At 39.5% G+C, this 16445-nt stretch overlaps 1 protein-coding gene across 2 annotated transcripts in view; it reads left to right on the forward strand.

Moving 5' to 3' along the window:
• The first annotated feature begins 2979 nt into the window (after window positions 1-2979).
• artnb (artemin b) overlaps window positions 2980-16445 on the forward strand; it is a 22858-nt gene continuing 9392 nt past the window's right edge. The window contains exons 1-3 of one of the 2 annotated variants that reach the window (XM_088429827.1): window positions 2980-3309; window positions 4370-4508; window positions 5937-6238. In XM_088429827.1, coding sequence (XP_088285953.1) covers window positions 6148-6238 — 91 coding nt within the window. In that variant the 5' untranslated portion in view covers window positions 2980-3309; window positions 4370-4508; window positions 5937-6147. The remainder of the gene's footprint in view (window positions 3310-4369; window positions 4509-5936; window positions 6239-16445) is intronic. The other variant, XM_088429826.1, reaches the window with a different exon arrangement.

Here is a 16445-nt window from a genome sequence, read left to right on the forward strand (position 1 = left end):
TCCAAACATCGTCACGCTCCAAAGCCTCAAACAACACTTAGCGAGTTGATGGCTTCCACTGATGGATGATGTTGACTCACTTGTTACATGTTGTGGCCTCTGCCGCGCCATTCCTTTCAGACTATTTTTAGCCGCATGCTGTCCCTTATGGCGCTACTAGCATTAGGAGCCGCGCACTGGAAATAAATTAAGTCAGCACGTATGCTATATCCTCCGGAGCCAGCCAACTATACCGACTGTACTGGTTGATATCTCAGCCCTGGTAGAACAAGGAGTGTGCAGTAAGGTACAACAAATGTTTATTTTTTTTACCGCAACAGTATGAAATTCCTGCACACGAGTAGAACAACAGCGTTACTTAGTGAGGTCAAGCCGTACATTAGTTGATAACTGCGACTCCACGTTTCTGCATGTGCATAAGACAAATTTGCATGAGGGGGGAAGAAAATGCACTAGTTGACATCCATGCACTATTTGTAAAGGTCAATTAATGGATTTCAATTTCAGTTGAAACATGCTTCTCGTTCGTCCCTTCATAATTAAGAATTAAAAAAAAGCATCAGGGTGGGCTTAAATTCATTTTTTGAATGCTGTAGTACATTGTTCAATACCTTTCAGTTGTATTTAACTTAATTACATACAATACAGCTGCAATTAAGAAACAATTAAAAAACAGCATTTGTGTATGATGTACTTATGAAATCATGATGTCTGTTTAGTTTGTTTTATGATCTTTAATGTTTGATATTAATGCTCAGGCTTCATTGCTTGCAATACCATAAAAAAGACTTTTTATTAGGGATGTCCTAATCACATGATTGAAAATCAGTCCAATCACATCATTTGCATCTAATTGATGACTCCCTATTGTACAGTATAACACTGACATGATATATATATACAGTATATATATATATATATATATATATATATATATATATATATATATGCAATGCAAAGCTTCAAATTGTAATCAAAGTGTGATAATTACGGATGAGTAGACAACGGTGCTAGGTGCCGCAAGTGCACACAGTGTTGTGAAGTCCCGCGTGATTCGTCGGGTATGATGTGCCCGTACATTCCTGCATGTCACCCACTTGTTGTCGCGGCCTGCCGGCGCAGAGCAGGGTTCCTCCCAGCATTTGTCTGTGCCTTTTAAAGGTTAGCGTGGCCCTGTTTACCCAGCCTTTGTGCGCCCGTGTTTGCCGTGCAGGGAGTGCCTCGTGGTTGTGTGCGAGGTGGACTGGCGCAAGTCCACATGTTCCATGACGCTGTAATCAGTAATTCTCTTCAGCACGTATCGTCTCTCTTGGCTGTACTGTGTTCTTTTTTTTGTCCAATCAGAATTCAGCTTCTAGGTGTTGTTATGTCAATCAAAGCTGCTCAGAATGATCAGGGAGAGTATTGCTGCTCAAAAGCGTTTTTTGAAGCATTTTTTGGTTATTTTCTTCCACGTCATTCTCGCAATATTGAGCGGTATGGCACACTCTTGCAAGTGTAATTACAAAGTGGTTGTAATTGTTGAACTTCGACCCGTTGTCACCATTTGAGTGAAATTTCAGCTCCCTGGTGTCTTATTTCAATGCCTTCCCTTTGATGTGAAATGCCTTTGATGTGAAATGCCACAGGATTGCACAAAATCGCAAACAAGGGTTGACTGACATCATATTGGAAACAGAGATTGCTGTTTTAACCAATCAGATTGCTCATTTGTCCTCACAGGGCCAGCTAGCTGGCACACCACCTGGCACATCAGCTTTTTTTGTATCCTCTAGTGCTCTGGTGAGTCTGATGCATTTTATTTACATTTATTTACTCCCTACCAACATACATGTAGTATTGATGATTTTATTTTCCAATATGATAGTAAGGTGTTATGAATTCGCACCTAATCATGTGTTTCCACTGTTTTTTTTGGGAAATATTGTCACTTGATTAATTCATTTTGCATGAAGTGATATGGCAACATTTTAGTAGAGGAGCAGCAACTCGGCTGGACTTGATTGTGTGTCATTAGGTCACTAATTTAGCCATTTGCCCCTAAATTCTGGAAAATTGATAAAAAAATGCATCGCTATTATCTATAACTTGGGGCTCTGATTAAAAAAAACAAACAAAAAAAAACATGACTTTTCAAAAAATATCTCCCAATACGCCTCCCACTCAGCCCCAGTTGATCCGTTCCTAGCTTCACACAAAAAAATCCAATTCTGTTACAATTTTTTAACAAATTGCAATTAATTTTCCTTGTTTAAAATTTCCAACAACTATTTTCTACAAAATGACCAGCTGTCAATCAAATTTTAAACTTCAAATTAACTTTCTTTTGTGTTTTGTTGCAAAGTTAGCAGGTCAGCTGCCACCATATTGGTGCATCTCTGCCCTGATAATTGGCCCAGCTATTCCTGTGTGTGAACAAGGATGGACTCAGACGTTGGTTCAGCCTGCTCGCTTCTTTTAATTGAGAAGAATGGCGTAACAATCCGCTGTAAGCTGCAACAGGCAATTAATGCAGCTAACTGACTTCTACCCTCTAGCTCGTTTCCATACAGTATTCTTCATATTATTATAAGAATACGCCCGATATAAAAATGCACTGTGCCTCAAAACTCAGCTTATGTAGGTGACAGATCAATCTTACTTGAATCGTGTCGAATAAAAAAATAATATAATCTTTAAGTTACTATTTATAGGATACGCCCTTACTTTTAGCCTTTTTGGGAGGGGTACTAGTGACGTGCAAGGCCCAAGATGTCGTCCATTCATATTTTGGGACAGCCCTTCATTGTGGATCGACAATTACAGCCCCTTTACGCGCCCCTGGAAGATAGCGGGCAGCAACATCCCGTCATGACGCAGGTGAATCCTGGGTGTGGGGCGGGGGGTGCTTGAGTGAACGCCCCACTCCCTCCCATCCTCGCCTGCCTCTTTTCTCCTCCCCCGGAGGAACAAGGAGACACATGAGCCGTGCACACTTGAGAGAGAAGTCACAAGAGCTGAAGCAGCCACCGGCGCGCTCCACTTTCTCTCTGACAGGCAGAGCGTACTTTTTTTTTTTTTTTTTTTTTTTTTTAACCCCAGGCCATTCCAGGAACACTTGGCTTCACTTTGGATGCCCGCGCTCGGGAGTCTCCTCCGGTTGGCGTAATTGCTGGCCTTATGAGAGGACTTGTCACTTTCTGAAGCTTTTTTTTTTTTTGTTTGTTTGTTTTTTGGGGGGGACCACCTTTGAGTCGAAGGCCGTGCGTGGAAGTTGCGAGATTTTCCCCCGTCAAAGCATCCACGCTGATTGGAGGCAGGACTGAACAGGTTAGCTTCATCACATGAAACCATGCTTGTTGGATGTGAGTCAGCTCACAAGCAAATTGAGGACAAATATTTAGTACATGTCTGAGGAGTGTATGCGTGCGTACATGATTTTTTTTTTTTAATTTCCATCCCATACTCCAATTAGATTGAATATAGGTTTCCCGCTGCTTGTTAAGTTTCTTACCCATCTGCTTTCCAATTACAATTTTTCCGTGCACACTTCTTGGGATAGATTTCTATCACCGCCGACAGGTCAGCACTTCGATAGGGAGGGGGTAAATATTAAGGATGTCCCGATCACGTGATTGGGATCAATCACATCATTTTCTGCTAATAAGAATTGGGGTAGAAATATTGGGGTAAGGACATTTTTATTTTATCATATATATATATATATATATATTCATTTTGAAGCACTAAAAAAGTAAACACTTTGCCAAATGAATCTCTAATAATATTAATAAAAATGCATTATTTTTATATAGTGCTTTTCTCAAAGACATTTTACAAAGGATATAATATTGCCAAGGCAAAAGCAAAAACAAAAAAAACAACCAAAAAATGTATAATATTACTAATGCATATTTTTACACTCTCGCTACTCACACTACAAAATTGATAAAGTTCCAGCAATTTGAATGTTGGCAATTTGAAATCTTTTGAGAAAAATACGTTTCAACTTATATATACTTTTATGTATATATATATATATATATATATATATATATATATATATATATATATATATATATATATATATATATATATATATATATAATACGTAAAAGAGGAATCAAGCAATTGATCCATGGACCGGTGCAGGTCCCCGACCCGAGGTTTGGCGACCATTGCCTGAATCGCGGCCAGCCCACGAAGCTTGGCCTACTTTACAACCCGGGTCCCCCCGAAATATGCTCTCACTGTTCTGTGCTGTACTTTTTATGAATCTCATGCAAAATGAAAATACATGATTAATGGCCAGTCGCAGAGTGAGGAAACTGCACGTTAAGTGTAACGAATGTGCTGCTGTCTCTTTGCTGTTTCTGCTTGTATTCCAAAGGAAAAACAGAAATACCGTAATGAGCATGTGCCATTATTCCTAATAACAACAAAGCTAATGATGTCTCAAGACTCTTGAACTGTACGGCGCACCCCCCATTTATCACGGGGGATACGTCCCAGACCTCAACTCCTGACAGGTGAAGACTTGATGAACATTTGTAATTTAAGCTTACCAATCCCACAGGCTTTTAAACCATTTCGCCTCATTAAAACATAGTTATCGTTAGGCATAAGAAAGGCTGTCCAAGTCAAATTTGGAGATGAATGTACATTTTAAACACACACACACACACACACACACACACAATTGTATTGACCTCTGTTAAATTTGCAGAGGAGAATCACCAGTACAAAGATGGACGTTAATTTCAAATTAAAACTTTGCTAGAAAGCTGGTCAGGAAAAAAATCCAAAAAGATTTCACTCAACTAATAGAAAGTAGTTGAAAAATGTGATTAATCAAGAAAAATGTTGCGATTATTTTGTTAAAATATTGTAAAGCGTGACACCGCATCGATAACTTTTTCAAACCGATACTAGGATTAATACTCAGTTCAAAAAAGCAATTTTATTTATTTATTTATTTATTTAAAAAAAACTCAAACTTTACTACATGGATTTTAATTTATGATCAGCTCTATTAGTCTAAGGTTTACCTCAAACTAAAAATGGGAACAAAGCAAAAAAAAAAAAAAAAATTTCTGCGGGTATTTTTGGGAGCGTAACCCCGCAATAAACGAGGGAATGCTACTATCCCTTTATATATATATATATATATATATATATATATATATATATATATATATATATATATATATATATATATATATATATATATATATATATATAATATAATGACACTGTGTAAGATTTAGTCTATTTTTCATTAAAAATGACTAAATTAAATCATTATAAACTCAAATAAATGTGTTCTTAACGACCATTAGTATGTTTTAAAAATAATCGTTGGTCTAATTATTATTAGATTATATTACATGGTGGAGGGGGCGGGGGGGTGGCTCCGGAGGTCGCTATGTCTGTTATAGCTACGGACAGAAATGTTTATGCCGCATTTCCCGTTATGCCCTTAAATTCCACATACTTCCCGGGAGTATGTGTAATTTCTTTGCATGCGCCTGGGAGCTTTAGGGACATTACGGTAAATGCAGCAATAAACACACCCCTCCTGTTGTCCTAGCTAAATCTTACACAGTGTCACTTTAAGAGTATACTGTCGCTAACAGCTGTTGAATTGAGTACGATCAAATAAAAGGGAATAAAGCAAAAAAAAAAAGCGTGTTTCAGTTACTGAGGTTATTTGTGTGGAAACCACCCCCCCTTCATAAACTAGGGAACGCTGTCCCTTTAATTGAGCACGATGTTTCATTTTTCCAGCTCTTCATGTCGCTCTCAACCATTTGCAGGGTCTTTAAGAAAGGAATGATGTGAAAATCTAAAGTATGACTGATGGATGCTGCGGACCGCTAATCACATCTAATGATTTGTTGTAAACTCCAAAACGCCGCTCTGGTTTGACTGTTTACACCTTCTGTGCTCTTGACCAGGGGGGCAGAGATTGCGCAAGACTCTGAGCGACGAGAAGGACATCAAGGCCGCAGAAAGTTTTTTTTCCCTCGGGGGGGTTGGGGGGGGCGGGTCGGAAAGAGGACGAGGAGGAGTCGCCTCCAGCCGGCCCCTGCCCGCAGATGGATTCTTCCCGATCGGCGAAGAGGAGACAGGAAGCTGGGAGCTCCCGCACGCTGTGAGCGCTAAAAGATGACGCGCGGATGCGCAAGTGCAACGAGCAGCCGGCGGGGGGGCGGCGCCCCTCCCCAGCCCGCGCGCGTGCGCCCCTGCCCGTCGTCCGGTAAGCCAGCGTTCTACGTTTGTGTCAGCATGTTTGCCACGGTCAGAAGGTGTTTTTGTGTTTTCGGGCCGGCGCTGTCAGCGCGTGTTTGCTGTGACAACACGGGCGCCTGGTGGATGGCTTTTTCATAGCCTGTTGATCCCACCTGCCAGATGCTTGGCCTCGGGTCGATGTAACCTGCGCTCAACATTTACGGGGCTCAAGTTAGGCCGCGGAAAGTGCTTGTCAAGTTTACAATGTTGAGACGGCTTAAGGGGAAGCGGGCCTTCCAGCGGGGCCCGACAACCACAGAGGTCACCATATTTTTTTTTCTTTGCCGACCCGTCGGTGCTCGATGCTCCATCAAATTGTAATTGTCGGTCTGTCGCTTCGCCTCCCCCCAAAAAATTAAATCCATCATCCTACTAAATAATAAAACGTATGAAAGAAACAGTACTCGCTCGGCCGTGAACAAAAAGCAAAAGCTCATCTTTGCAGTCAATCATCCAAATGAAGTAGACGAGCTTAAGACAAAATAAACTAATCACACGCCGCAATGCCTAGTGTTTGTTCCCTTGGCACTAGACTCAAATCAGCAATCATGTCTACTGGGCATACACACAACATTGTGATTCGAGCGTGCTTATGTATCTCTCTACTGTTTTTTTTTTCTTTCTTTTTTTCAGAAATAGTAACATTAAACAAAATTGAAGCTTAAAATTTTGCTTAACTTAACTCATTCAATGCCAAGGACATATTTTCACGAGTCCGGACATTCAATACTTACATAAGTACCAGGAAATGAATGTCCTTAATGTACTTTAGTATCAGTTTAGAACTAAAGTATCGGGGATTGAATGTCTGGACTCTTAAAAAACACGTAAAAATACGTCTCTGGCATTGAATGAGTTCATTTAGGAGATAATGTTTTTTTTTTCTTTTCATTTTTTTACTGTCTAACTTGGATTTCCTGGCCAATCAGAGTAAGCCTTTCCCTCTGCGATAACAGTTGGTTACTCGAATGCCGTCATGCCATTGCGCATCCCAGAATGCTTTGCAAGCGATTGATTATACCAAGCATAGATTAATAGAAGAAGTGTTTTATTTTATTTTATTTTGGTGTCTGTAAATTGTCTTACACTTAATGTGCTAGACTGACAACAGCAAAGAAGAACCACAAAGGCTGGAAAACAAGAAATGAGCTGGCTCCCATATCCATATCCATCCATATTAATGGATGTAATTATGGATAAAAAGCAATGGTGGTTTTTATTGGACAACAATGTTGAAGTCACACAGTGAAGGGATGAGGCGCACTTGAAGCGCCCTAATCTTGATGTGTTTTGACACAGCCAAATTCACTCAAGTGCGGCTTGAATCTCACATGAAACTTTGGATGGCGAGCTGCTGGCTGGCGGCCTAAGCTGGCTCTTTTTTTTTGCAGACCTCTGGCCAGGGGATTTTATTTTTTTTGTTCTCTCCCACACCTCCGTGTCCTTGTGCGGAATGTCCTTGTTTGTGTTTTGGGTGTCATTTGTCAAGATTTGGTCTCTTCACAATGAAGGGAATAAAAAAAAAAAAAAGGCACCTGGCTGACTCACTTTGAGTCGGTGACTAAATCGGTGACCCACTGACTCACGCGTCATGCCCGAGGCGGGCGAGGCTCGGTCCTCGCCTCGTTCCCGATAGCTGACTTGAAATACGGGACGCGTCTCCGGCAGGCGTCCTCCAAACGGCCGCCACGATCTGTCAAAACATGTCGGCAAACATTCTTGGAAAGCGGCTGCCCCCCTCTCGTAATCCTAACAGCAATAAAATATAACGTAACATACATATATACACTACCAATCGAAAGTTTGGAAACACCTTTGTCCACACAAAAAACATCCTTGGTCCTTCTTCTTTACAACTCATACTAAAAAAGAGCATTGAAAGAAGACACTAGGGAGCTGAAATTTCATCACTAGGGAGCTGAAATTTCATCCAGATGGTGACAACAAGTCAAAGGTCAACATGGCACAACCACTTAGTTATCACACTATCAGGAGTGTGCGATCCCTTGGATAAAATACTGCCAGAATGATGTGGATGAAAATGACCCAAAAATGGCCAAAATATTGCACACGAGGTTAAAAAAAATCAATTTACTAAGTCTTGAAAATATACAGCTGTCAACTGAAAGTCATTCCAAGTCAGTGAGCACCATCCACATCAAAAAGCAAAATATGTTCAAAGCTGTGGACTTTACAAAAGGGGCCTTTATTCGAGAATATAACACTATTTTGGTCTGATTCTGCAGATTATTCCTTCAATGTTTCTTTATAATGTCAATGACTCAAGTATTGATGAAAAACGTTTGAAATAATGAGAAAACACTGAATGGGAGGGTGTTTTGAAACTTTTGACTTGTACGGTGTATATTAGAAGAGCGGAAATGTATAGCCACGTGAAATGGCAACATGAGTTTGAATTCCATAACACATTTTATTTTTTTTGTTCCATGAATGATGGGAAAAAGTTTTGAAATAATTGATCTTGGTCACATTTTTTTCCCCTAACTGAACAGGGGTCCGTAGACTCGTTTTAATGCTATGTAAAATTTTGTTGTTGTTTTCTTTTTAACATTATTCAGCTTGTGCCGTAACTTTGTGGTTGCGCAAATTCCCAGACACGACACGATAGTGTGGAGCGGCTCAGACTTGTCACACTGGGCCGTCACGCAGCCACAGCTTTCACTTCCTGTGGCCAAAGGTCGCGGGGGGTCGTCGGCCCCGCTGGGGGTCAGCCGCAGCGGATGATGTGCGCTCTGTTTTGTTGAGCGAGGCTTTACGAGACGTTTGTGGCCAGTTGGAGATTGCAGTTAAAATGACGAAATGACTTCATATCGTTCATAAAAAACTTCATTTGGAGGTTTGTTTACATTTTATAAAACATAAAGAAAAATACACTCGTTAATTCAGAGTTGTATTGACTTCCTTTGACATCTTTTTTGTTCCAGTTGATATTTACAGGAATTGCTTAATCATGGAGAATTTATTGATTAATTAGTAAAAAATTGTAACCACTTGACAGCACTCGATTTTTTTCAGAACGACACAAGTATGACGATGTACTCAAGTCTTAAGTGGTACCGATACCACTGGTACTTTTTCGATACATACAATTTCCCAAAAACTGGGGACGTCCGATATCACTTTTTCTCAGACAAGTCACCATTACCAAAACCGAGTACCAATACGACTGGTAATTTTAATAAGCAAAAATGACATTCTTCAAAAAATAAGACCTATCAATTCAGTTTTACGTCGTGGATGATGTTTTATGACCTGGAATGACTTTCACTTCACAGCTGAGCGTTTTACATATCTTGCTGTTCCGAAATTCATCGTTTGTTGCCGTTGCCATTATCGGCGTTCCGCCAATTTTTCAATCTGTAATTGTCAGTTTATCAGTCCATTGTTTGCTGATTTCTGTCACCGCCAATCCACCATTTTTTTTTTCAAACTGGACTAATCTGTATTCATCAATCCATCGGTACGTCGTTTGAGTTTATTGTCTTGTCTTTGTGGACTGTGACATGATGATGGCACTTTAAGACATAGCCGTTAATTGGTCTCTACCGCCACCTACTGTCTTGAGGTGAAATATAGTGCTGACATAATATTGCTGACATAGTTTTGACCGCCGCTCAACGGAATGTTGCAAAAATCGCAGGAAATCAATGTTATAAGTCCCATCAAAATGCATCTAGAAATATGTAATTATAATGGTTTTATATGGTCCAATATTTGGACAATGATTATTTTCTGTATACATAATCTGGCACGTTCAACTTCAATCACATAGAAATGTCAGAATTTTTGCATTTTGAAGTTTTACTTGTTTTAATCATCTGCTGGAAATTTCAGCTCCCTAGTGTTTTTAATCCCATTGATTGTTGAACGATATAAAAACAAAAAAATCAAATGAATTTCCGTAATTTGTAACATAATGCCACAAGGGTTAAGAACATTTGAGGTAACCAAACCCCACTGATTTTTTTTTTTTGGGAAGACCCTTATATATATATATATATATATATATATATATATATATATATATATATATATATATATATATATATATATATATATAATCGTATTCCTCTAACATTGACAAAGTTCAGACGGCACTTCCCTGATAACCCGAACAAAATCAAATCTTAATCCATTAAAATGATAAACGGCGTTTGGATCTCGGACGAAATAGCGGCTTGCCGGGGTCCCGCGATGCAGCCTTACTCAGTTTTAGCCAGAGAGAGATTGATTACGCAACGCGGAGTGCCACAGGGCAACTCCAATCTGGAAGTGCTTAAAGTTCGTAGAGAGGCGCGCCGATGACTGGCGGGCAAATTGAAAGGGGCGCGATCTGACAAAATGGAATTTGCATTTGTTGAATGGATTCCCGGGGACAAACGTTTCCCATGCTGTCGTCAGAGAAAACCGATCTTTTGTCGCGCTCCAAAATCTCAACCCGAAATGCCGAGGGAAATGATTCCCCTTCGGCCAAGATCTGATGCGGGACTCGTTTGCTTTGACTTCTTCGAGTTCAAACGGCTCCAATCGTTTGAGCAAGGCACTTAATGCTTTCGGATCGTGAAATCAACTCCTGTCGTTATCGTAAGATCTCCTTCCTTAGAAGCGCTTTTCCGAAAAATAGCGAAGAATGTTAACGAGAGTGTTTTTTTGATGCAAACAATAAGTGGTATCGCGGTGAAATTAGCAGGTCCCGTTCATTAATCATGGCGTCTGCGGGCCGCTTTGAAGCATCAGGCCAGGTCGTTAGAGCCAGCCTGTCTGGGGCGCGAGCGGGCGACGCGGAAACACTTTGGAGACTTCTGGTTCGCCCAGACTCGAGACACGCTCGTAATGATCGCCGGGTGTATTTGTGTGTGCGCGTGTGCTACTTTTCTCGGCGTGGGCTTCATTTGGAGAAATAACAGCGAGAGCACAAAAAGGTCAAGCGGGAAGGGAGTTAGCGAATGTGTGTCGTGACTAGATCACTTTTCACGATGCACTCCAAGTTTGAACCATAGCTATAGGACAGTTTTTTAAACGATTATTTTTTAGTTTTTTTTTTAGCTATATTATTTACGGCTTAATATTCTATACCAGTATTTTTCAACCACTGTACTGGCGCTGTAGTGTTCTGCGTGATATTGTCAGGAATCTTGTGGGAAATGATCCAGTTTCACATTTTATTTCGAAAATTTTGGAAACAATGTGCCATTGTCAGCTGTGAGACCCGGGTTTTCCTGTGTAATCATGTCATAAATATTATTCGCCAGTGGGCGGCAGCACAGTACTTTGAGACAAGATTTTAAGGGGTGTTAAACGGTGTTTATTTGATTCTCGTCGATAAAACTTTGATTGGAATTACTTTACATTGTTAATATAGGGTACGGTGATTTTTTTCTGCTGGTGATTTTATATATATACATACATACACATATATATATATATATATATATATATATATATATATATATATATATATATATATATATATATATATATATATGTATATATATATATATATGTGTGTATATATATATATGTATATGTATGTATGTATGTATGTATGTATGTATGTATGTATGTATGTATGTATGTATGTATGTATGTATGTATATACATATAAATATATATGTAAATATAAAAATAGATAGATAGATAGATAGATAGATAGATAGATAGATAGATAGATAGATAGATAGATAGATAGATAGATAGATGCATGATGCATTATTGTACATATTTATATACATATATACATATGTGTGTGTGTGTTTAGATTATATACATTATATGTAAATATGTGTATAATCATATATGTACATGTACAGTCATATAAACGATGCACACAAATATGTCTAGCTAGATAGATAGATAGATAGATAGATAGATAGATAGATAGATAGATAGATAGATAGATAGATAGATAGATGCATGATGCATTATTGTACATATTTATATACTATATATACATATGTGTGTGTGTGTGTGTTTAGATTATATACATTATATGTAAATATGTGCATAATTATATATGTACATGTACAGTCATATAAACGATGCACACAAATATGTCTAGATAGATAGATAGATAGATAGATAGATAGATAGATAGATAGATAGATAGATAGATAGATAGATGGATTTTTTTTACAATTTATTTATTGATAGATTGTTTCACTCTTGCTCACTTTTCAAGACTAAGGATGTAAACTAGAAAGACAAAGCGATGCAGCCGGAGCCGCTCGTGTGTTTTCTGTCTTTTGTCTCCCTCTTGGCCTCCCTCCCCGGAGTCCTTTAAAACCGGCGAGCACCGGAAAGAGGAAATCTTTTCCTCTGATCATCTCTCCCGCACGTCCAAAATGTGTTCCCATTTAAGGTGAGGATCAACCGAGCGCTCTCTGTGTGGCTTCCTTTTAAAAGCAACTCAATCAGGCAGGAATTCAGGTTATTGGGGTCAGGGACGCGCTCAAGCTACCTCTGTCAGACACGGGACCAGAGAAGGCCGAGGACACGCGTTTGTCACGTCGGGAGGACGTCTTCACCTCGGAAACGCAACTTTATCTGAACCGTCGCTCCAAACGTCCAAGTCTGGATTCACTTGCTGGCATGTGCCTGAGCAAAAGTGCCAAAAGTACGTACTGACACTCCGTTGTTGAAAACAAGTACCGATCAACAAAAAAAAAAAAAAAAAACAGCAAAGGTGTCCAGACACTGAAATGTACATTCAACAATTTTCAAATACCAGGTGTAAATATTCAAGCCAGATCTCTAAAAGTGTTTACTGTAAGCACGTCTTTGGATTGAAGGACTTCCCACCATTGCTAATTAGTTCTAACAGCATACTAGCGTAACTTTCCAGTGACCCTGCAAGCTTAATCTTGTAGAAGCGCTTGCCGCAGAGGAAGTTCCAGCTGATGTGGAAAATCCTACAGGAGAGTCATTAGAATTCCTCAGTGTACGAGGAGCCCTATATTCTCTTCGCTCGCCGTCTTTGCTAACGCTCTAACCTTCGTTCCTTTCGCTAGAAATAACACTGCCCTCACTTGTTGCCAATACCAAGTGCGATAAGGCAGCAATAACAGAAAACAGAGAATGCCCTGGATTTCTAAACTGGCCTACAAAAGCAATTTCTCAATTGTTTGAAGGCACTCACATGTTTTATTTTCTATTTTTTTTTCTTATTCCTCGCACTTTTTGACATGAATCTCCTTCCGCATAATTCATTCGATTTACATCGTGCCATATTAAAAATATTCCAAAAGTTCATGGCACTCATGCTATTATTTTTCTCATTTTAAATAGCATTCTAAGTTTTTCCAAAATTCAACACTTTTCACCCTCAAATTTCCTGTTCAGTCCCCATGAAATGTTCCCTGCAAAGGTTGTTTCTACGGTCGTTCCGATTTCCAGTATTACAAATTTGTTTGCTTTTGAAATCTAAATCATTCAAGTCGTCTCAGAAACAATTTGTCAAATATTACCACTACCCGAAAAAAACGTTCACCATTACATGGATAACAAAAAAAAATCCGATTCATTCTGGATAACACATTTAACAAATCACATTCAAATTGTTCTCAGTACCAGTTATAAAAGTTCACTTCACCGTGGAAATAATTGTCAAGCTACCTATAGATGAAATTGTATTCAGTTGCTTTAAAGGTTTTCATATCAGCGACATTTAAAGGGTTAACTTTCCTCAAGTCCACAGTTTTGGATCAACCAGACTAAAAAACAGAAAATTCATTCCCCTGCAATAAAACATTATAACGGCAATAAATGTCCAGCTTTTGAAAAAATGCCTGGCAGCAATGGATGCTGCATACCAGCAATGATGACAGGGTGCAGCATGGAATGTATGGTGGGGGGGAAAAAAAAAAAGCGTATGCATGAAGTAGAGCACTTAGCAACAAGAAATTGCCGGAAAAATTACAGTTGCAACATTATTGCTGTTTTGTTTTTCACGCCATTCACTTTATTATGACCGTAGTATAAAACCTGAACCTGATACACAAAAAACAAACATTACAAGGAAAGGGACTACTGTAGAATGTAATATAACCATAACCCCCAAAATACAGAGTGTTCTGTGTCTGAAACTGTCTCTGTTTTATGAACTGATTAGACAAAGATTAACCTTTAGCCAAGTGCTGAAAAGCTTTACGAAAGAAAGGATGTGCACATGATCTCAACATATAAGCTTATCTGTGATATTCAGTAGAGCTGATTGCTTTTTCGGAGACAGGCTCATTAATCTTCAGTGATGTGACACGAGATGGCAGCGGCCGCAAAATCAACTCAGAGATCTGTAGGAACCGTCTTTTTCAATGAAAAAATTAAGATAACGTACCTAAAGAATCTCCAGACCTGAACCCGATAGAGCATGCAAACAGGCATTCACATTACTTTCAATTAATCTAACATGCATGTAGTGTATTGGATAACACGAGTGTATCCACGCAAACAGGACTCTATCATATGAAATTGTGATTTTTATTTTTTGTGCTTTTTTTTTTGGGGGGGGGGGTGGAATGTAAGCGTCGAAAACTGTACTCCACTGACATCCTTCCCCCTCAAACTCATTCAAGTTTCTGCCACTTTTTGAATGTGGGTGGAAGCCGGAGTCAACCCACGCAGGCTCGGGGAGAACATGCAAACTCCACACAGGAAAACCAGATCGAGCTGGATTTCAACTCAGGTCTCTGAGCTGTGAAGCGGACGTGCTAACCACAATAGATTACTTTAAACACTATTTAAAAATTACCATAGCGCCTAAAGTAATCATTGCTAGAATACTTCATTATTATATAAAGAGTAATAAAAGTATTCAACTACATTAGTCCTAATAACTAAAAGTAATTGATATATTACCAAAGTAATCAATTACTTTAGTACTTCCCATATAAAGTGATTACTTTAAGTTAGTAAGTACTAAAGTGATTTATTACTTTAAAAGGCCTTTAATTTTGTCCCTTAGCCAAACACTCGAAAAAAAAAATTAAAAATATTTGAGGAAATATTATACATCAGTATCTGGGATTGAAATGTCGCTTAAAAAAAGTTTTTAGGATTGAATCAGTTAAAATTGCTACTACAATACGTCATTTCACTTGGAAATCAAATTAATTCATTGACAGCCCAGTAAAAATGGATCTTTTGACGTCTATTGCCGTCAATGGTATGGAATGAGTTAACACGGACCTTTAATCTGCTAATACTCCATTTTTTTTCCTATTTTTATACCTTGCTCTTCAAAACTTCCATCATTATTTTTTTTTTTTCTTTCTCACGCTGCCCTCCAAAACCGTGATGACTTTTGCAGCTCCAGGTTGCTTCAAGTGCTTCCTCTCATCTGAGCTGACATGTTTAAGGCCATGTGTATTTTACAAAGTCGTCCCCCCTCCCAAAAAAAAAAAAAAAAAATCCAGTCGGAGCACCTTTTGGCACCACGTGCGAACGCCGGCCCGCTTCAAAGGCGCCGTTCTCCTCATTCATGGCTACGGAAGAACCATTAGCCGTTTAGCCGCTCGGTACGGACCGGCGGCAGGAAACGGCTAATCACTCACTCGGGTTCCTCATCGGGCACTCAATATGTTTTCCCTAATTGGAATCTCTAATTAAGTCCAGCTTGTATTGTCTGACTCCAGGCCAAGCTCCAAATGTGTTCCGCTTCTCCTAAATCTGCCACTAGGTAACTGCGAGTACTCACAAGCCAGTAATCACCTAGATAATCACCACAGCGTGACATAAAATGCGTCTTAAAACGCTCTAATAAATATTTTGATGACTCCGCGGAGAAATATGAGGCCTTCCTCGACTCTGCCGAGTGTTTACCGCTCTTAATGTTTTGGTTTTACGGCATGCGATTTCGGGAGGACGTTTGCAAAATCCGCCCCGCGAGCCAGCCAGATGTTTTTCCCAGAGGCCAAAAGCAGAATTAAAAAAAAAAAAAAAGGGAGAGCAGGTCCAGCAGGTGGTGGGAAACGAGTCCAAATAAATCCCTGGATGGGTGAAGGAACAGCTGACGTTAGCCGTGTCACCGGGCCGCTCTCGAGCGCGACGATAAATCTCGTCGCCCGATGACGATACGCTGCGACTCCAGAGGTCAAACGCGATCCAGCGTTCTCGCTGTGACAAAGACGACACGTGAAAAACGATTTTGTTTTCCCAGG

Source organism: Hippichthys cyanospilos, chromosome 12, assembly GCF_059441005.1.
Source record: "Hippichthys cyanospilos isolate Australia breed blue-spotted pipefish chromosome 12, RoL_Hcya_1.0, whole genome shotgun sequence".
Classification (NCBI taxonomy): domain Eukaryota; kingdom Metazoa; phylum Chordata; class Actinopteri; order Syngnathiformes; family Syngnathidae; genus Hippichthys; species Hippichthys cyanospilos.